This window comes from Schistocerca americana, chromosome 1, assembly GCF_021461395.2.
Source record: "Schistocerca americana isolate TAMUIC-IGC-003095 chromosome 1, iqSchAmer2.1, whole genome shotgun sequence".
NCBI lineage: Eukaryota > Metazoa > Arthropoda > Insecta > Orthoptera > Acrididae > Schistocerca > Schistocerca americana.
This window is the reverse complement of record NC_060119.1, coordinates 331,734,602-331,757,381: the sequence shown is the minus strand read 5'-3', so window position 1 is coordinate 331,757,381 and position 22,780 is coordinate 331,734,602. Positions and strand designations below refer to the sequence as shown.

At 39.2% G+C, this 22,780-nt stretch overlaps 1 protein-coding gene across 2 annotated transcripts in view; it reads left to right on the top strand.

Moving 5' to 3' along the window:
• Nucleotides 1-11,538: 11,538 nt before the first annotated feature.
• Nucleotides 11,539-22,780, top strand: part of LOC124599029 (GDP-mannose 4,6 dehydratase) — a 75,921-nt gene continuing 64,679 nt past the window's right edge. Inside the window, exon 1 of one of the 2 annotated variants that reach the window (XM_047136043.1) lies at nt 11,539-11,808. In XM_047136043.1, coding sequence (XP_046991999.1) covers nt 11,737-11,808 — 72 coding nt within the window. In that variant the 5' untranslated portion in view covers nt 11,539-11,736. The remainder of the gene's footprint in view (nt 11,809-22,780) is intronic. The other variant, XM_047136044.1, reaches the window with a different exon arrangement.

Genomic DNA, 22,780 nt, shown 5'->3' with positions numbered 1-22,780 from the left:
ATTATACACACTATTTTGGAGGACTGTTTTGTGTTAGTATGTGGAGCTATATCATATACTGTAATTATCTATACATCACGATCAGATAGCCATTCTTAACAGGAAAAGTTTATATTTTATTAAATTTATCTTGGTCTACAAAATCATTATCTATCAGTGTGCTGATTTTCTGTACCACCCATGCAGGAAAATTAGTAATTGGCATCAAATAATACTTCAAGGTCAAGCTTTCTATCGGTTTCTTTCAGAAAATCTACTTTGAAATCCCCACAAAATTAATTTGCTTGCCTCTCTCTGACAGATAGCACAACAAAGAACACAGGTTTATCAAAAATAGCTATAAATTTCCGAAAGGAGATCTACACACAGCTACAATTATAAAAGAACAATTATTTAACTTAAGCTCACACGCTTGTGTACATTGCTCTGCACAAAATTTTTAGTTTCTAAATTTATTACACTATGATAAATGTGAACATACATGGCAACTATTCCTCTCTCCATAGTGTCTCTACTTACATGTGCTGGAAGCTTCTATCCACCTACATTTACCCTTTCCGTGTCTGTGACTCTATGATGTTCAGATAGGCATAGTGCCTCTGTTTCATCCTCAGTTTCTAAATATTCTAAACAAACAAGAAGCTCATCTACTTTGTCTGTTAATTCGCTGATATTCTGATGCAATATACGAATATTATTTTTCACTGTATTTTTATCGGAAGCTTGTGACATACAGACATCATTTTTCATTGCACTTTTATCAGAATCTTGTGATACTTGAACATCTCTAGTACCTGCCTGTCTGAGTTTCTCATTAAGCTTAATTTCATTCGATATTGAATCATTAGCATAAGAAAGAGGTACTCCCATGAATTTCAGTGTCGCCGCTTTTAAAGATTTTGCTATCATCCCAGCCAATTTATCCTTTCCTTTCCTTCTGAGGTGCAGGCCATGATTTGTGAAGTTCCAACCACCAATAGTAATATCATACCGTAAAAAAAAACAGGAACCAAGCCAACATTTGTATGGTTCGTTGTAGGTGCTATGTTTACCATATCACTCTCAGTATTCTAACCCTGATCCCTATAAATACAGTTTCTCACTCCATCCACCATCACAACATGATCCTGCTTTGAAAAACCTTTGCACAATGATCCTCCATCCTCTATCACTTGGCTAAAACAAGCACTGGGCTTGAAAAAACATGTGACCTGCTGCCTGTCGCCTAATTTTTCCTGCAAGATCTGGCAAACACTTCTTCCAGGGCTATTATCCAACAATGGAACTTTCCTCCTACTTTCTACTTTTTTTGAATCAGTTTGTTTCCTGGTGAAAGTCTCTTGAGTGTTAACTTCACTTACATCTACCAGAGCCTCTTCCTTAGTTAACTCAGGCAGTAAGGCAAATCTATTGTGAGTACCGCTAATGAAAGTGTCAGATGCTGTTCTCTGTCTGTGGCTCCTGTTCCTTGCTACTACATCCCACCTATCTCCAACATTCTCTCCCCTTAACCGCATCAATTGCTTCCAAGCACTACCCAATTCAGCCTTACAGGCCTTAATCTCCCCTTCCTGTTCAGCTATTTTCCTATCCATTGAAAATACTCTGCAAAACTGTGGAAGAGATTCATTTAGTTCCCCAATTCCCATGCCACTACATTCACCCTAATGTAACATTCTGTCACAACAGCTGCATAGAACGCCAGAACTATTTTCTGTGCCACCTCAAACATTTCTCATTCATCGTTGTTCACGATATTTTTACAAAAGTTATCTAAATTATGACACTAATATTCTATTAACTACAGATTACAAGAGTCACTAAGGATACATGGAACACTAATATATGTGTAAACTATTAATATAGTAACGTAATACTCTTAAAATAACGTTAAAACTCAAAACCTGTATACCGGAAAAATTAAACCTAAGATCACATATGCGCGATGTGGACTTCATGCATTTTAAAAAGAAATAAAAGATAGTACTTAAATAAAACCTTTAATTCCCCAAGCATGACACTACTAAATATATGCGTAACAAAACCGACCTAGATTCTACACTTAATACTTACGTAAACATCTTAAATTTTTATGTAAACCTACGTCTAAACTACATAGAAACTGGACCTCAGTTACGTTTTTCTTCTTTTTTTGTTCGAGAAATACTCTGAAACGAATGAAACCTTCATAAGTAATGTGGAATAGACTCTAAATAATTAATTAAATAATGCACATATTTCTGTACTTTTTAATAACTTTTCTTAATAGTGTGCAATAGTTTTTATAATGCTTAACTGTTTGGGGATAATTGCTCCATCTAGCTATAAGAAACGTTTCGCTTTTCTGTTTACAATTTTTTTATCCCTTTAGTAAACCATGACTTTTTAGTTGGTTTCTTACAATTACATTTCACTATTTTCTTAGAGACACTGGTTTCAAATATACTCACAAAGGTATTACGAAATAGGCTACATTTTAAATTAGCATCAGGTGATTTGAGAAGCTGCAAAAGTGTATCTGTCGACCATTTTTTCCAGGTTTTTCAGTAATAACATGAAAACTCAGTAAACATAATAGAGCACAGCAGCAATTACTCCAAGATAAATGCCACAAATGCTCATGTTTCGAAATCCCGCCACCAGGGAACAGTGGTGGAAGGAAAATGACAGTACACAGTACAACCAAGTTGAACTTTTTGTTGACTGACAAAAGCTGCGTCTCTTAAGTTGTACCACTAAGAACTGGGTGTTCACATATGCAAACACATTGCAACTGCAGTATGCCACTAACTGTGGCAACAATTTTGTTGTGTATGTGAACCTGGCTTTAATGGTATTGTGCAGGGTCATACCATTAGAGCTGCATCAAGAGATACATACAAGGAGGAAGAAACCCAATGTTGGATTGGAAAAAAATATTTCACTCAGGGATAAATAAGTACACACAAACACATTTATATACGAAATAAGTTCTTTCCTATGGCAAACTAATCAACATCTGACGTGTAAATATCAACTGCAGACTTACTACTATTCCAGCATTTTTGAATCTTATTATATCTACTGAGTAGGCATTTGCAATAAATAATTTATAATTTAACAGTTGGCAAATCACACTCATTGACTGTTTTCTCCATATAATACACAATTTATACAGTGCTTGACCTCACGAATCATGTAGTTTATATGACTACCATTTTGTGGTGTAGGGGAAGATGTCATTGTTGAGTGGCTGTAGGAAGAGACAAGATGACTTAGACAGGATTTCTAGTTAGTGTGATGAATTGTAGCTTGGTCTAAATGTAGAAAAATGTACGTTAATGCAGGTGAGTAGGAAAAACGATCCCATAATGCTCGAATACAGCATTAGTACTCTGCTGCCTGACACAGTCACATCGATTAAATGTCTAGGCCTAATGTTCCAAAGTGATGCGAAATAGAGTGGGCTAGAAAGGATGGTAGTAGGGAAGGCAAATGGTCGACATCATTTTTTTGGGGGGGGGGGGGGGGGGGGGGTTTAGTAAAGTGTAGTTCATCTATAAAGGAGACCATGTATAGAACACTAGTGTGACCCATTCTTGAGTACGTGTCAAGTGTTAGGGACCCCAAAAGGTCAGATAGAAAGAAGACATTGGAGCAATTCAGAGGTGGACTTCAGATTTGTTACCAGTAGGTTCGATCAGCATGCCAGTATTATGAAGATGTTTTTCTTATCTCAAAAGGGAACCTCTGAGGGAAAGATGACGTTCTTTTCACGAAATACTATTGAGAAAAATGAGAGAAACGGTATCTGAAGTTAACTGCAGAACGTTTCTCCTACTGTTAACTTACATTTCATCTAAGAAACTCAAAGATAAGAGAAATTAGGGCTTATATGGAGTCAGATAGACAGTCGTTTTTCCCACACTCTATTGGCTACTGGAAGAGGAAAGTAAATCAGCATTTGCGCTACTGGCTACCCTCAGTCATACACTATATGGTGACTTGCGAAATATGTGTGTGGATATAGATGTATATTACCAGGAAAAGTATATAGTGCGTGGATTTTGTCTGAAAATACTAGCATAAAAATACATGGATGGGTAGTATACTGCACATAATAACAGTGAAATTTGCACATACAAATGCAATGAATTACAGAAATCTTCTTGTAGGAATAATAAACATCCAATCAGTTTATTATTTAGACATGAACATTTCATCCTATGTTTGTTGCTCCAGCCACATACAAAATTTTAAAATCACAGAAAATTGTGTTATACATAATACATATAGGTGACATTTACACAGAAATAAATTCTGAGCTATGACACATTTGTGAAAGATATTCAATCATATTAAAGTAAGCACTTAATGAAAGGCACAGTTTGCATACAATAAATGAATCTAGTTATTTGCCAGACGTTTACTACATATACTCATTTGCAGTATAAAGCTGCTACTTATGAAATCTGAACTCTGCTAATTTCAATTGTTTTGCAATTTTGTACCCATTTTGGTTTATACTAAAGCCTTGTTTACGCTTTATGAATGACATTGCACATTCTAGTGTTGTGAGAATGATAATTTGGATGGTTTTGAAACTGTCAATGTACCTTTCTTTCTTAATTATACTTTTTTGAATATAGAAGTATGGAAAGGGTAGAATATTTAACTTTTGAAATAAATATTTTAAGGGTGTTAGCTTTGAACCATTAGTATTTATTCTGATACTCGTTTTTATAGCATAGTTAGTTTTCAGGTTTTTCTTATGATCCCAAAAGTTGAGGCCATAGGTGATAGAAGATGGATATATAGGAAGTAGACAATTCTGCTACACTGTCTACTATATATATGGTGCAAATTACATGTAAAGTAATAGAAAGGGTGTTTAGATTGTAGTGAAATGAAAGATGCAGACTTATTGGTCCAAATTTTCGACGATAAGCACATCTAAAAATTTGATGACAGTTACCATTCCTAACCACCTACTTTGAATTCTGAGGCTGCAGTCATTGTGTGACTTTTGTGTAATAAATATAATTAGTTTTTGAAAGATTTTCATTTTAACCCAGTTTTGTATGTCTTTGGAAACTATACTTGGAGCTGTTGTTAACACATGGCTGATTTCAAGTATAGTACTGCAACATTTGTGTCATCAGCAAACAGAGTTATGTCAGTAACATTGATTAGAATCCTGATATACCATCTGTAATACAAAATATCAGGCTGTAGTATCATAATTAATTAGCTAAGTATTGCAGTAGAAATTTTTAAGGACCAAATCCAAATTCATCATAGATGTTCTTGAAAGGATGTATGATAAATTTTCAACTCTGCTGGGAAATGGAACAATTAGTATAATGTCATCCAAATATTGTATTTTTTTTACTAGTACCTAATAAAACAAAAAAACTTATTTTCTCTTTTTATAGAGTCGAATTTTTCACTGTTAAAGAAGTTTATTTAGTCTAATTGTTTCTTCTATTTACATTTCTATGTATGGACAATGTAGAGATTTTCTTTTTCCAGATAATGCAAAACCTAGAGCAGTTCTTGCTTTCATATATTTAGCATCTTCTGTAGAACAACACTCCTAGGAAAAATATACCTGTCCTTCTGCAGCTATCACAATGTGCCACAAAAAGACAGCAAACAATAAAATAAGGACAAATAATGCAGAAAATCATGCTATCCACCACTATACTGCAAGTGATCGATGAAAGTGTATGGTTTCTCTCAATGTTTGCAGATGGCACCACTTTTTCCCCACCAAAGTCAATGTCAAAACTTCCTTTCTCAGAGTCCTTGACGTTGACGTTAATAATGTCTTGAAGTTTTGTGTTTGAATGTCAAGTTCAGAATGCGCCGTGGAATGCTTTGATGTTCCATAATGCCCATTGTGAATTAATTTTTACTCCAAAGCTCATAATCTGTACATCATAAGAATAAACATAATCTAAACACTATGGCATGTATTCTTCCACATCTGCTTCAATCTCATTGGATTTTGTTTCACGTGGAGTGGAAGCCAATCTGTGACCAGTATAGTCAAAAACAGTCATACATATACGTTTTATGCTGTGTTATGTGCACATAGACTGAGTGATGATGCTAGACAACAGCTTTACCGGCGCATTAAACATGGGATAGCGCGCCCAGCCAACAGTCCAACTAACCTGTAATGATTTGAGCAGTTGCAGTTCAGGTATAAAAAGAGATGAGCAAACAAACAATATAGCTTCAAATGTCATTTAATTTTTAAAGAGAATGAAATAATATTCGGCAAACCTCCAGCACTGCTTCCAGCTTCTTAGGTGACCAGACGGCAAGCATAAAATGCTCTTGTTCTCACCTGACATAGTGTTCTAATTACAAACAAGACTGATGAAAATTTCTAACTTAAACACAGAGTAATTTTTCTGAGTGTGCTGCAAAAGAATACTGCAGGGATTTCACCGTACTGTTGAATACTGCAGTCTCTGAAGGTGTTAATTAGTCAGTTTTCTGATAATCTCTTAGCTCCTTCCTTCTCCGAATCGGAGAAATACAGTTTTGAAAATACACCTGCTACATTGATAATGAGCCTATCAACAACAGAATCCACGAAACCAACAAGGGGCCGCATTTTCTCCTCTTCTTTTATGACGAGCCGTTCCATATCCCACCAGACATCGACACTGACCCATGAAAAACCAGAGTGCGTTAGTTCTAGTATGTCGGGCAGCTTAACAATCTTGTTATTTCTCGATCCATACCCCTTAACTTGGCTCCAAATCGGTTCTCTTGGGTTCATATTGCATTGGTACAGTGGCAAAAATAAAAATGTAGCATTTCTACAATGTGCTTGGTGCTGTGAAAATGATTGTTTTCCACGTTTCTACAACACTTATGAACATCTGTGGTATAAAACGATGGACATAATCCAAATAAAAGAGCTTTTGGTTTTTCATCTTTGCCTTAAAAATTAAACTGTTATTTATCCTTAATTTAACCAACTTTTATTAAAAGTCTTTCATAAAATATCGATAATTAAGAATTTATAGGTGGAATAAATATAGGAATTTCGTGTGCAGTATTTAATTAGAGGTCGTGCATTATTTATAAAAAATGATCATCAGTTTTACAATTGCGAGATGTAGATATTTCAAATTGAAGGAGAAATAACAATGATACAGACGATATTTGAACCAGCGAACCACGAACTGCCATACAACATACAATCTATTGCGTTACCGATTCCGCTATACGTCCAATGTGTATTTATGCCTCAACTGCTTCTACCACACGTCTTCGAAAACTTCAAAGCCGACTATCTCTGTGAATTTGTGAATAACAATGAGAACAATCTATTTCTCGGCATTTTTAACAGTGTTCCACACACGTGTTTCACTACAGAACAGGAAGCAGCCTCAGTCATTTTCATACTGTTCATTAACAGCATGACAATCAAGGTGCAACACTGCAGGGGCTGTGACTGTTCACACGTTTCGAAATAAAAATTACATAGCTAAAACTTGATTAAGAAAAACATTGATGGCTACTAATACGCTTGAAATCTTAAAGTTTCATTTGATGTAACTTAGTAATAATATATCTAATATATAAGTATGACCTATTACCAAGAGTGTAACAACACCAGTGTACGTATGCTATGGCTACTGATGAATCATCACGTCTATGTTTGTTTACACCAGGTTTATTTCACGGTGCTGGGCGACTAGCGAATATTGATGTACCAGCAGCGAGGCTCAGCAAGAACGCAACAAGACTCCATGCAAACAGGAATGCGCCAGCTGTGAGCAGCGAGGTGCCAGCAGCGTGGCTGGAGCATAAATATACCCTAAAGACATCGGCACACGACACGAGAAAACATAGGCGTGCATGCAGGTGAGATAACCCACATCACGTCACGCAACACTGTCGGCACATGCCACGAGCTTGTTAACGTTATTTTGCACACTCAGGGCTATCCAGAGGCGGATGTCGGCTTTATTTGGTTCACAAACCATACAGTTTGTTCACGAAAATGGAATCGCATAGAATTTCTAATACTAGTCATGTTGTTCTGTCTGTGACATACATAAATAAAAAACTTCAACATCCCTGGACGTGTAATAATAAGATAAAAAATGAGATACATTTCCACCCAGGATGGAAATCAGCTTAAAAATGTTCACCAAATCGAACAAACTCATCCCTGGCAGAGAGCACTCTTGCATTTACATAACATGAAGAATTAGAGAAATTAATTCTATTAAGTTCGTAGGAAACTCCCACAAAATTATAGAAAACGCGAAAGTTAAAAAAAAAATGGCACCCACACCTCAGCTTCAGGTGGTAATACTTCAAACAACTGCGCTATGCTAAACGTCCGTCTTCATCCCTCCTCGAATTTGTATTACAGTGTTGTAAAAGCTTTAATCACCGAAATGTTATTGATATTTAATTCTAACAAATCCTAGCAAGAATGACACGTTTTCATGAAACTTCCTTCAATGGGTCGTTGCCTTAAAACAGCTTTCCTCCATAACATGAGAGTTATAACAACCAATTTGAAGTTTCCCATCATTTTGTTACAACAAATCGCACGAACAGCGATTTCTCATAACCTCCCCCTCAATCATTCAATAGCGATTCGTTCTCGAGACATTTATTCCTAGGGTTTCACGTTCAACATAAAAACCACCAAATACGGGTTTCTGCTGAACATGACAAATACAGTATGGTACCTTGCTTTCTACTTGTGACGCAGGGAGCGTTCTCGCTTCCTATGGGTTCGATTTTACATGGCACAGTGTCGAAATATCGCAGAACTGAAGCCAGGTTCACACACACATCTACTGTAGCGCCACAGTTTGTGGCCTGCTGTAATGACGTCATGGTCCACCATTATGGCCTTAGAGCTGTGGCAACAGTTAAATGGAAGGAAGACGAAACCCAAATGTTGGATACGAAAATAGATTTTGCACAGGAATAAATCAGTGAAAACAAACACATTTATAAAAGAAATAACTCTCAGAGACGAAAGTGCTGTCTGCAGTGGCAAATTGACAACAGCTGACATGTAAATATCATTGGCAAGCAAGACACACACACACACACACACACACACACACACACACACACACACACACACACATACACTGCTGCAGAAAATCATAGTTGCTGTTCTTGTTGTTCTAGAAGCTGCTAAAATGTACCTGCCGACCATTGTTTTTATTTTTTTTTTCAGGAATAAAATAAAAACACACTGGAATCGAATGCAGTACAGCAGCAGTTACTGCAGGATAACAATAACAGAATGCTCACGTTTCGCAACACTGCCGCCAGGGAGCAGTGGTGGTATAAAAAAACAAAGCACAACCAAGTTGAACTTTTTGTGGCGCGACAAAAGTTGCGCTACTAAGCACTAGGGACGGCGAGAACAGAAACAACACTATCCCCACCATGTTGTCCCAGTTGTAACGAAGTGGCCAATGAAAAGTTAGAGCTTGTTTTCTTACTCTTTGGCGCACTGAAGATTTATAACAAATATGTTACCCTTGGTAGGATTTCTTATAATTAAATATCAACTATCGACTCATCGACAAAGACATCTGGAGATCCTAGTACGAAAAAAAAACCTTTAATCCACCATGTCCATAGTTCCATCTGGTCGTGTGGTTAGAAGCGTCAGTTTACAGTGTCGAAGATCGCAGTTTCAAAGCTAGTTGTAAGTATCCTGCTTTTTTTATTAATTTTCGTAGGCAGCAAGCTTAAATTGTTGTTGATGAACGAGCAGCAGTGACATTTGCTAAGGAAAGTGCCTAAAAGCGGATTCTCATTTCGTTCTTTATTCAAAAAATAGAAAATAGTAAAAGATTGTGCTTTAAAAGCATGTAATATTTATTATGTTGTGTGTCATTTACAGTTTAGTAGTAGGAAATAAACGAAAAATTATTAAGAAAAAACTTTACACTTAGATAGTTCAAAAAGTAGCTACCAAAATCGGATCCCATGTACAACTAATCAAAATAACACCAAACAAAATTAGAAGGTATTAAATCGGATAAAACATAATCTAGTTTCAAAGTAGGTAACTTCCAGATTTCTTTGTTTTTGTTTGAATCCAAGAGCCCTGTTATAGGATGTTCTTGTTGGATTTATTCTGGTAGTTTGGTTTTGTACCATGTAAGAACTAGCCTACATTTTCGTCTTTGAATGGCTGTTTGTTCAGTGTTATTTCTCTCTGATAGTTTATAGATCTTCTTCACAAGTCATTGCGATTAAACATAAAGGAAGAAGCTTCCATAGCAAGCCAACACTAAACCAGCTCTTCTTCAAAATCTTCAGCCAAACGTCTCTGTCTAACTTTTGTTTTTGTTGCTTCATCAGGTGCACTGTACTTCTTGCTGGATACAATTATGAGTTGTTTCGGAACGTTAAACTGTCCACTGGCTTTCTTCTAACTCACCTGTTTTGTAACTACATCAGTAGCTTTCATCATTTTAGACAGACTCCACTTTCTTTGATTAACGTTCCCTATTATCTTCCTGGAATCAGCAAGAAAATCACAAGGGAAAAGGAGTGCACTTATAAAAGGTCCAGTTTACGTGACTAAGGCTTATATTTTATACCAGAATAATTTTTTACCAAACATATCAATGCATCAAAGCACAACAGATATGTGGCGTCTTCTGTCATCGTCCAGCGCCATGACACACGCGAGTGTCTGAAAGTACGGTGCCGCGAAACTTTCCCGCTGGACGCAAGAGACGCTATACACAAGCGACATTTGTTCTGTGATTTACTCTTTGATTGTTGATTTCTGTTCCACGTTCTACTCCTTAGCGAAAGCGTGAATCCAAGTGTGTTAGATACGGAAAAATTTACCGTACTGAACTTTTCTCACGCCTTCGCACGAGTTATCGATTGCAGTGTATTATTGTCTGTTCCGACCGCAGGGTTTCTTTAATAAATTATTACATCAAGCTGAGACAAGCCTACTTCCCTTATTCAGACTACAAGCACACGCAGATGTTAAACCGTCGATCGCGTATTTCAAACCGGTACCGACAGATACGCAGTGTGTGAAAACCGTATCAAACATTGCTACGAAAAATACCAATTTTCCATAAATGCGTTTACACTCTGTGTATATAATTGCACTTCAGGTAATTTATTTAGCGCCCCTTTGATAGCATTCACGAAATAGGGCTTGTTTTTTTTACAATAGCGCCAACGTTCAACTACACCAAACATTTCAGAACGAAACTCTTCACATTTCAGTTCATTCACGAATAGTTTTCTAATTTCACTTTTTAAAACAGTAACACGAAAAAAGCACTGAACATAATTTTCACAAACAAATACAATTATTGCAATTAATATAATTTTCAGAGGAAACACTTTTCTCACACAAATAGGCAGATTTTCAAAGAAGCGGCAGTACTTAAAGCAGTAAACAAAAATCAGCTGTTTTTATAAGCACACGGGTGAAACGGCGCTTTCGGATGGCCGTCCAGTTTTTATTTTCATTGGTCGCGGGACAACGTGGTGGGGATAGTGTGTCGTGTAAGTTCTCGCGTAGAGGGTGTGTAGTAAGTCTTTCTGGAGCAAAGCATCACACATACGTAAACAAATATATGTTTGTGGTTTTCTCTGACTTGCGGGCGGGTGATGCTTCGTGGCAACAAGATAATAGATAGGCGACAAAGGTATGACAAATCCACGTCGAATGCTGGATAGTGTTGTTTAAAAACCAAAGAGAGCGACATGGACTCTGGCGATTCAGCAGCAGCTGCTTGTCAGCGAAAAGTTGCGCTGATAACCGGCATTACAGGACAGGTACCATAGTGTTTTAATTGTAAGAAACAACATTTATTGAAATTTCGTCATGATGTCGGTTTGAACGTCCTGGATCGGAAATGGCACGAAATTAATAGATGTCCTGTTAGAGAATGACAACAGGACTATGCTGCAAGACATTCCAAGCACAATAAAAAAAAAAAACAATATAATTCATATTTTAGGATAATGTACACCTGATTATACACTGATGTTTTTTTGGAGAGCCGTTGAAATAGAAAAATCTGTCTGTGCACAAAATAATAGGTGTCACAAAACAAAAACCCGTTTCTTTTTATGCAGAGGGTCTCGCGAGTGCAGCTATCTCTTTTCAGAGCTAATGAGAGAATAGTGAGTTTTCTTCAGTCTAAAACGTTTTTAGGCAAACTTCCTTTATATCTGTTTGATTTGTGCTGGCTATTATCTTCGCTTGCTCACTCTGCAGAATTCTGTTCGCTTGCTGTTACAGCAGTTAAGTTTTCCCCCAATCTGTTGCACAGCATGTTAAAATGAGCTTCAAAGCTGAGCATGGCTGTATCAGTTGTAATGTAAAGAAATTTTTGTGCTATGGAATACTTTTTTCTCGAGCGCACAGAATAGCGTGTAGGAGCACTTCCGGGGACTTGGAAAATAGTTACACAGCTGACTTGGATCATTTGGAAGTAGCAGCACTGGAAAATTAATTAAACAATATCATTCTGCCATTAGTTGCTGTGAAGAGAGTAGATGAAGAGTAAATGCAGAATATTCTGAGTGCATTGTAAATTGAGGAATAAAAAGGAACATTTGTTGAGTCCATCACCACCCTTCCACTCCACCTATCCCCCAAGCAAACTGTCCTATAGAATCTCGTACACCTACATGACTACTTTTATTGCCAACTCCTCCACTCTTGCCACAACTACATCCCCAAACACATTAGCTCTTGACAGCTATTCTCCCATCTTCTTCTCTCATTACTCACTTGTCCTATTCACAACCTTCGCCTGTCTACCTGATGTCACCTATCAGTAACCATGCTTACTTCAAATGCAAACTTGTTCAGTCCACATAACATCCTCTTTGGGCAGGGTTGATGTGTTTATATTTGTGTGAAGTAATTTGGGCAGCTGTCAAGGACCTACATAAGGAGAGAGAAACTGGGATTTGAGCTCCACTCCTCCCAAGCCTCTCAACTGTTGCACAGTGTTTTTTGTTGCTTGATTTAAATTTCTTTCTAGCTCATTTACATAAGTGTCAACTCCCCTCTTTACTAACTTTGTTGATAAGAGTTTAATTTACTAAAATTTTTGTTCTATTGCCCCATGAAAGAAGACTCTTTGTTTCTGTCCATGTTAGATTGACTAACTTTTCTTAATTGCACACTTAAAGGAATACAATTAATTGATTTGTAATGGCTTCTTCCATTTCAACTTTCATTGTATTGAGTTAAATGTAATATGCATATATTCCAGTGACTTGTGTTCCCATTCTTTCTGATCAACTAATAACATTTTCATTCTATGTGTGAATACTTTAGTAAATGTGCACTTAGACACTAATCATTTTATACATTAGAACACATGATGATGAGGGATTGATTGGTATTTGTATGGAGCTGATCTTAATGTGATTAATCTTTAGTCAGCATCTATTACTGTAATGTGACTTCTGCACTGCTTGCCTATCCTGTTTTTATTCTTGTACCAATCTTCTCACATCTCTTAGACTTTCCTAAGCCTTCTATGATCCAGCCTCACTGTCCCCAATCCTATTTTTTCATTTCATTGCCCTCTGGTTTGTTTGATTTGAAGTCTTCTACTTTTGTCAGTGACATTATGAAGGCTCCATTGTCAGAGATATTTATTGAAAGGTCACAGTTAGCACAAACCCATTTTAAAAGTGGTTTTCGAAATTCAGTGTAGACTGAGTTGTTAATGAAAATCCAATGGCAGTGAGATGTTGCTTATTTACTGTTTAGAATGGTATAGACTGTGATGAACATTAGTGACACATTATGAAAATCGTGCTGAGGTGAGACTCCTTTCCTTCTGTGGGCAGTGTGCTACAAACATGAAATTTAAGCACATCTGATGGGTCAACTTAATGCTCCAACTTGTCACTGTTTGATGGTTTTCTATGAATTCGTTAATACCTATGTGCTGCCTGCCACTTCTAGTTTATTCTCAGACTATTTTGCAATTTCTGCCTTGAGCCATTTTCAAGTACCTAGCTACATTTGTAAGTCATTTGATCATCAAAATATCTGCAGTGGCAAATATTGCGCAGTTTTGTTAACAGAGTGTATCTAGGTACATAAAAATGGCTTAAGGCTGATATTGTACAGTACCATAGTACAAAAATCAACAATTGTAGACAGCATGAAGTCAATCAAAAATTACTGTAATTTATTCTCCGTGTATCATTAAAATTCCAAGGTCGTTTGCACACCGCTGTGGGTTTAACATCTCTAGAAAAATGGATTTAACAGTTAGAGAGTTGACTTAATCTCAGGCTTAGGAAATTTGCCAAGATGAAAATACTATAGCTTTGAGCCTGTACTTGAGGTACATTTGGACTGCCCAGTGAGTAATACACTGACAGAGAAAGGTAGGGATTCAGGTTGTGGTACTGGTTTGGCACGCAGTGCTAAACATGTCACATGTATTCTATACAAGAACAATGTTTACATGGAAATTATGTCCTTAGAGTTGTTCATAGATATCTCTTTATTTACCTTACCGGGAATTTATTTTCGATTGTTATCTTTGTTTCAAATCATTTGTTTTCAATAAATTTTACATATGGGTTTATTTGTAATTTTGTGTAAATTTGGGTTAAAGCTTCACCAATTACCCTAATCCCTTTCTTTTACGGCGCAGTGGTTAGCACACTGGACTCGCATTCGGGAGGACGAAGGTTCAATCCTGCGTCCGGCCATCCTGGTTTAGGTTTTCCGTGATTTCCCTAGATCACGCCAGGCAAATGCCGGGATGGTTCCTTTGAAAGGGCACGGCTGCCTTCCATCCCCATCCTTCCCTAATCCAAGCTTGTGCTCCGTCTCCAATGACCTCGTTGTCGGCGGGACGTTAAACACCAATATCCTCCTCCTCCCTTTCTTTTTGTTCTCTGCTCTTCCATTATTTGCTTCACTTTTTGACTTGCATGGAATGTATGTGTATGCAGGCTTTCTTCATGAATTTCATTGATGAAATCATTGTCAGGTATCAGCTGTGTTGTGAGATGTTGGTCACTGTTTCAGTGAGTAGGAAACTAAAATCATTTACAAGATAACACACCACATCACTTCATAAATGCACTGTTAAACAATGGAAAGTCCAGATTAGCAATTACGGAAAGGATAGATTGTTCCCCATTATAGAGGTGAACTTTGAGTTCCAGACAGGCACGACGAAAAGACTGTTACACAGTGAGCTTTTGGCCAAAGCCTTCTTCAGAAAAGAAAGGGAAACACACATACATTCACACAAGCAGGCACACCTCACACACACGTGATCACTATCTCTGGCCGCTCTGACCAGACTGCAACTTTTGGGTTGAATGAAAGCAGCAGTGGAGTGGGGCAGGGAAGGGAAAGGGGTAGCAAAATACAGATGAGGTGAAAGATGAGCACTGTTTGGTGGAAAGTGGAGGAACTAGAAGGTGGCAGGACAAGGCTACATTTTGCAGCATTGGAGGCCAAGGGGGGGTGGGGTGGAGGGGAGCAGAAAGGGTAAAAGACTGGTAGGTGCTTTGGAACAGAACAGCACACAATGCAGATGAAAGGATTTGAATTGGGAGGACTTTACACGACAGATGTGCAGAAATAATAGGGTGGAGGATGTGGGGACAGTAGGTTATTGTAGGTTGAAGCCAGGATGATTTTGGGAGTGGAGGATGGGTTGTAAGGATAACTCCCATCCTCACAGTTCAGAAAAACTGCTGGTGGAGGGGAGGATCCAGATGGTTTGGGTTGTGAAGCAGCCATTGAAATCAAGCATGTTATATTCAGCTACATGTTGTGTCACGAAGTGGTCCATCTTGCTCTTTGTCTGAGTTTGGCGAAGGCCATTCATACTGGTGGACAGCTGGTTGTAGTCATACCAATATAAAAAGCTGTGCAATAATTTCAGCGGAGCTGGTATATGTCATGGCTGCTTTCACAGGTGGCCTGGCCTCTGATGGAGTAGGGTAAACCTGTGACAGGACTGGAATAGGAAATGCTAGATGGGTAGATTGGGCAGGTCTTGCCCCTGGGTTTTCCACAGGGGTATGCTCGCTGTGGCAAGAGGCTGGTATTGGGAGTGGCATAGGGTGGAGTAGGATATTGTGGAGGTTGAGTGAGAAACGGAATAACACTTTAGGAAATTTGGAAAGGATCTTGAGTAGGATGTGCCTCATTTCAGGGCATGATAATAGATAATCAAAACTGACGAAGGATGTGGTTCAGTCCAGTTGTTCCAGTATGTGGTGGTATTCCATGATGAAAAGCCTCATCTTCAGCCCTGCACTCATTAAACAATGTTGGACTTTTCAGAGACCTACTCTCCCGATCCCTGCAATGGAAACACTTCTTTGCCACTAATCCCTCTAACCAAAGGCAACTTAGTCACAACGTTGAACCATGCATTTCCCAGCTCATACCACCATCCAATTGAGACACTCTCACAATTTTGAGAAAGTTTCATCTTTCTACGTACAAAAAGTTTTAGAGGGCATCACTGGGACGCTAACCACAGGACCACGACGCTCCTGAGCTTACACTATCCTTGATGTTGCGTATCTTGCACATGGACTACTCAGTTTGTATATTTTGCTTATTTTTTTCATAGCTCCACACAACTTCTTCCTGTTTTCTCAATTGATCTGTGTTCAGTTTTTTAAGGCCTATCCACTGTGCCAACTTATAACTAAATCTGAGAGGGGTGCAATGGGGAGGTTCCCTTGTAAGCATATCTGGTGTGCTGAGGCCAAAAGGATCTATAGGGACATGCAGGCCCAAAAGTTCGCTACCTCCTTTGCATCTGCTCTTAAACAGGGAGCTCAGGTGACTGACGCTCTTCCACAAATTGAGGTAGCTAGTGTTAGCAGTAGCATCGGTGTTTGTCAGTGCACTTGTGCTGCTGCAGTTCTTCCGAAGCCTGTATTTCTTCCCAGACCAACAGACAAGGTTGTGGTTGTCAACATTGCAAAGCTCCCTGCTCCTCCACAGGTTCAGACTGGTTGTCCAATGCAACCACTACCGGCTCTGCAGTTGTGGCCCCAAAACCTCCCCAGTCAAAAACCCAAAATCTGAGATGAAAAATCAGCTTACAATGGAGATGAAAAGCAAGCAGTCTGTCAATGTCGACATCACTCTGTATGGCATCTCTCATGACTGATCTACAGAGCTGATGGACCTCGATTTTGGTGTAGGGCACAGATCTTGCCCCATGAATGAGCCTCCACTCAAGCTCACTTCTGCAGCAGAAAGACAGACTAAAAGTGCAACCCCTATGGTAGATGGCTCCCATATTACAGCGAAGCATTAATGGGTTCAGGACACACATGAAGGAACTGAAACTATTAGTACAAGGACAACCCGTGTTCTTGTGTTTGGGGGAAACGTATTTCAAAGTGTCAGATGCTCCTGTACTGTACAGGAGTGTCTTCAAACAACGTTTGGAAACACCGCCCAGACAATGGCAGAGCATTTTGCAAAAACTACTGCCAATGCCAGGCAAAATCCAACATTTTGCCACTACAGTGTGACTGCAGAGAGGGGCAAATGGGACTTCAGATCCAACAGATCTGGCTTCTACAGCTCCTGTTACTCCATGTGGGAGCTAGAATCGGAACTGTCTGAGACTCAAAATACTGCATCTCATCACAACAAAATCTGGTATTATATGTTTCGACATCTGCCTACAGCATCAAAGAAAATCCTCCTCTAGTGTTTTAATTTTATATAGCAGGTAGGTCACTTTCCCAGCTCATGGAGAGAGACAATTTTGAGCCCTCTCTTCAAACCAGGAAAGGACCGCACGTGTCCCAGCAGTTACTGGCTTATTGCCTTAACGAGCTGTGTAGGAAAGATGCTGGACAGTCATCTGGTCTGGGTGCTAGAGACCAGGCAACTTCTTAGTTGTTCTCAGTGTGGGTTCAGGGCAACCTAACCTTGCTAGAGGCGGCTCTTCAGCAGGCTTTCTTATGTAAGCATCATTGTCTTGGTATTTTCTTTAACGTCAGTAAGGTGTACAATACCATTTGGAGACTCAGTACTCTCTTGCAGCTCTATCAGTGGGACTTTAGTGGCCACCTCTCCGTCTTCATATGGTCTTTTTGTGTAAGCAGTTTTTTAGATTCTTCATTGTTGACGCATTGTCACATCATTTTGTGCAGGAGAGTGGTGTCCATCAGAGCAGTGTTGTAAAGGTTACAGTCATTGCCATAACCATAAAAAGTATTACATGTGTGGTACAGAGTCCTGAACGATGCTCCTTATTTGTGGCTGATTTGCTGTTTTCTGTTCCTCGTCCAGTGTTGCAACAGTGGCTCGCAAGTTCTAACTTACATTGCAAAAGTTTGAGGAGTGGGCTTCAAAGACAGGTTTTTCAGTTTCTGCAGGTGTGTGTGTGTGTGTGTGTGTGTGTGTGTGTGTAGATGCCAGGGCACATGGATATTGCAGGGAATGAAAGGTGCAGATGTAGCATCCGAAGAGGTGAGTCACAAACCTCAGTTAGTTCAGGGTGCTGTCCTCCTGCATGCTGTCTCCTCACTGTTGATGTGCAGAGTCATGTGTCAATGGGAAGATGAGTGGCTGGAAGTGACAGACAATAAGCTCTGTCTAGTAAAGCACACAACACGGTTGTGGCATACCTCCTTCAAACCACGTCGATGGGACAAGGTCCGCCTTACTTATTTTCACATAGGCTACAGCCCTATGATGCGTGGCTTCTTGCTTGCTCTGGTGAGAGGATGCCTCAGTGTGTGGTGCTTATGGCATATGGGTAACTGCATCCCTGTGTCATTTTCAGACCAGAGGATAACAGCAGATTTGTCAGCAGACCTACACTCTGTTTTAAGTGACTTCCCAATGAATGTGGTAAGAGTTTTGAAGTTTTGTGAATTGTCCAACATTTTTCCCTAGATTTTAGGGAGATGATCTTAATTTGCTGCCAGGGTGACTGGCTCACCAGTGTTTTTTTTGGTAAGTGGTCAGCTAGTCACATTTGCCAATGCTCTTGTTTAAGCTCCTCTGTCATTTTACTTGTGTTTTAATTGCTGGAATAGCACCTTTCACCCTTTCTCCATTGTCTTAAGGCATGTGAGAACGTGATTGTGTGAGTGAGTTGGCAGTGTGTGCATGAGTATCGTTCTGTAGGTTCCATCCCAATGTGTGCAACAATTTTAGTGATTTGATCCACATTCATTTCTTTTACAATATGTCTGGGCACTGATTGCCGATAACCTTGGCTTTGAGCTCCCATAAAGTCAAAACACCCACATGCACGCATACGCACAACAGTTGGGTGGAGATAGCAGTCATGTGTGCATGAGGTGTGCCTGCTTGTGCATGTGCGCGTGCGCGCGCTGTTTTGTTCCTTTCTTTCCTGAAGATGGCCTTGGCCAAAAGCTCAGTGTGCCTGTCTGCAAATCAACATGTTATGTTTATGGTGAGTAGCAATCTACCCTTTTCATAATTGCTAAAGGCATTAAAACACTTTCTTTCTCAAGCAACCAACTGACTGGGTTCCCTGTGCTTCAGATGGCTACTTTTCTTGCATCAGGTTGCTCGTACATCAAATTGGAGACCCTTCAGAATTAGGTTTTTATTAGTTATCATGATGTCTTGAGAGTTAAATGTCTGCAATCATATTTGTATCCTTGACACACTATCACTGAGTTTGTGACTTTCCTCTCTTAACTTAAGCTGAAACTAAATCTTTCACATGCATCAGTGACTAAAATGTTCCCTAGTTTTCTTACATCATGTTGGCCATTATGATATAGGTAATACACTTCATTACAATAAAATGAAAACTAAAGTTATTATGCCACCATACCCATTTTCATACCCAGTTGAGAATGGAGAACAGGACGGAGTAATGTTTTGTTCAAAATAGTGATGACAGATTTTATCTGGCGGCTATGTATGATAGATTCCTGCGAGGGCTCCTGTCTAAGGTTACAGATGGTGACTTGATGGATCTGATGGCAAATGAAGCTCGTGATGTCAGTGGTAGTTATGAGAGAATAGTTAAAAGTTACACATAAGAATTAGAAACCTGATACAAATTTTCCTGCATCAAGGGGGCATTCTGGTCAGCATTTTCCTCTGTGTTAGAAATGGCTGTTTCATAAAATTCTGAGACTTGGGCTTTGGGTGGAAAAAGCACAAATTAGAAATCAGCCATTCAAATGGACAAATAAAAATTTGTGAAAGATTCTCTACTATGTAATAAATATTTTATGAATTTATTGTGCATGTGTATCACAATTTTAGTTATTTACAACAAAAAGTGCATTAAATGAATGTATACCTTGGGCTGCGTTATAGATCAAACTATTACCACAACCTTTATATTGTAGTTACATTCATTGGTATCACCAACTCACAATTATATTGGAAACTTCCTGCATGACTTAGATCGTGTGCTATGCTACATAACAGTCTTTCATGACAGGGAGACCACTATCAAATTTGAACAAACGATTTTATATGGCTCTCCACAAGACCTGTGTAGATTTGATATACAAAATGATTCATGTCATTTTTCTCAGTGGCACACTATCTCCACTTACAACTTTATTGGTCTAGTAAAAACCAGAAACCAATCCAGGACACACAAATGAATTCAACAACCTATTATAGCAAAACGCACGACGGCATTTATTTAATACAAGTAGAGTGTACAAATGCTAACATTACAGATACAATCTATGTACCTTACATCACACTTCGAAGTGGGGCCATATTGTTCACTAGACCAGAAACTATTTTAGCACACTGGACTTGCATTTGGGAGGACAACAGTTCAAACCTGCATCCAGCCATCCTGATTTAGGATTTCTCTGATTTTCCTTAATCGCTTCAGGCAAATGCCGGGACGGTTCCTTTGAAAGGGCACAGCCGACTTCCCTCCCCATCCATCCCTAACCCAGTGGGATTGATGACCTTGCTGTTTGGTCCCTTCCACCAAATCAACCAACCAACCAGAAACTGTCCCACGCACTAAATTGAAAGGTGAATGTCATTACACTAAGCAACACAGTATGCTCACTGGAGTCCAGAGAGCCCAAATCAACATGCAGGAATAATGAAGTTGATGCTTTCTGGAAATAGGAATGAATACTGAGGAACTACATTTTATATGTGATAATACACATTCAGAAATACAGCAGTAATGTCTTAACTACTTGAAGTGTAGACAGTAAAAATCTTTCTCATATCGTTTAAATTTGTACAAGCGAATAACAAAATTAAATTCAAGGAAAAAATCTCTAAATATTGACTTCTGTTTCTCATACAACTCCATTCTTGGGATCAATGTTGCAAAGTTTAGTGTAGAACTCCCTATGCTGTTGAGGAAGAAATGGCAACATTGCCAGCAGATCTTTCTGTTTCGCAGCTGATAAACGTGGCTAGTCTTTCAGATGAAGTATGGGATGGCGCACATAAGCCATTGTCTTTACTTTTGCGTACACTGACTTTTCCATTTTGCTTTTTCACATTAAGCATTTTAATAGCTGTTTGAGATGGGTGAGTTTGGGACACTTTGATCATACAGCATTTGGAGATCTTATGTACCTGCTTTGACAACAATGTTTAGTAGTATGCATTTTAATTGCCTAGAATGGGTTCATAGCTTTAGCTAACGCAACAATCTTGTGTAAATCATGTTAAGCAAAGACCTTGCTTACCTTTGTTTCTTTCTCTGTAATTGAAAAACCTTCCTTCTGTTACAAAGATGTTTTATTGATACACACAAAAGCTTACCACACAAAGTATGCGTCAACTAACTGTAGTAGTCGTTGATGCGTGATACATACACACAAAAGCTTACCACACAAAGTATGCATCAACTAATTGTAGTACTCGTTGATGCATGATACATGAAACACTCGAGGGAATCACTGCTCGACACAGAGACCATGCACCACATATTCGTAACCCCCTGTGGGTTCGGGGGTAAGAATAGGCCCGTGGTATTCCTGCCTGTTGTAAGAGGTGACTAAAAGGAGTCTCAAACATTTCGGCCCTTATGTGAGGGTCCCCTCTTGGGTTTGACCACCATATTTCAAAATTATTCCAAAGAGCGAGCCAACTGGGGAAGGGCACCTTACCTGGTGCATTGTGTCCATCACACGTTGAGACCTTTAGCCAGCTCATTCATCTTTGCATTGCAGTCCCGCTCGCTCTCCATCTCTTGGGTGAGGATACATTCCTGGGTGTGATTTCCGCCATGCACTCTGCAGTGTTGCTTTCTGCACTGACGATGACCATGGATCACTTGCCACCTAATATCCAGCACAGTAGCCAGTCTGTTGTGGTGAGGCTGCCATGTACCCTGTTGGTTGTAGCCCCCTGACAACACAGGGATCGCTCTGCTGATGCCTGTGCCATCAACTCCCCACGTATGCTAAGGAGTAGATGCCTATCTCCCTGGGGCATCGGGACTCCTGCCAGGTGGCCCTTGCTGAGGCTGTGTGGCACCTGTGGGAAGGACCCTTGGTTGGAGTGGGTGGCATCAGGGCAGATGACCCAAAATGAAGTGTGGTACATTATCTCTTGCTGGTGGCCAGCCGCCAGCAGTCCCTAAGAGTTCTTGGGTTCAATTCAACACTCAGAAATACAATCCCAAATTGTTACCCTCCCTGGCCACATCGTGGCAGTGACACTTATTTGCCCCAGTTCCTAGTTTGTCCGAGAGCTGATTAGAGTCTTTCGTGTCAACGAAGCCTCAGTTCTTCATAGAGCATTTAGAGGACAAGTTTGAGAAGGTGGAGGGCT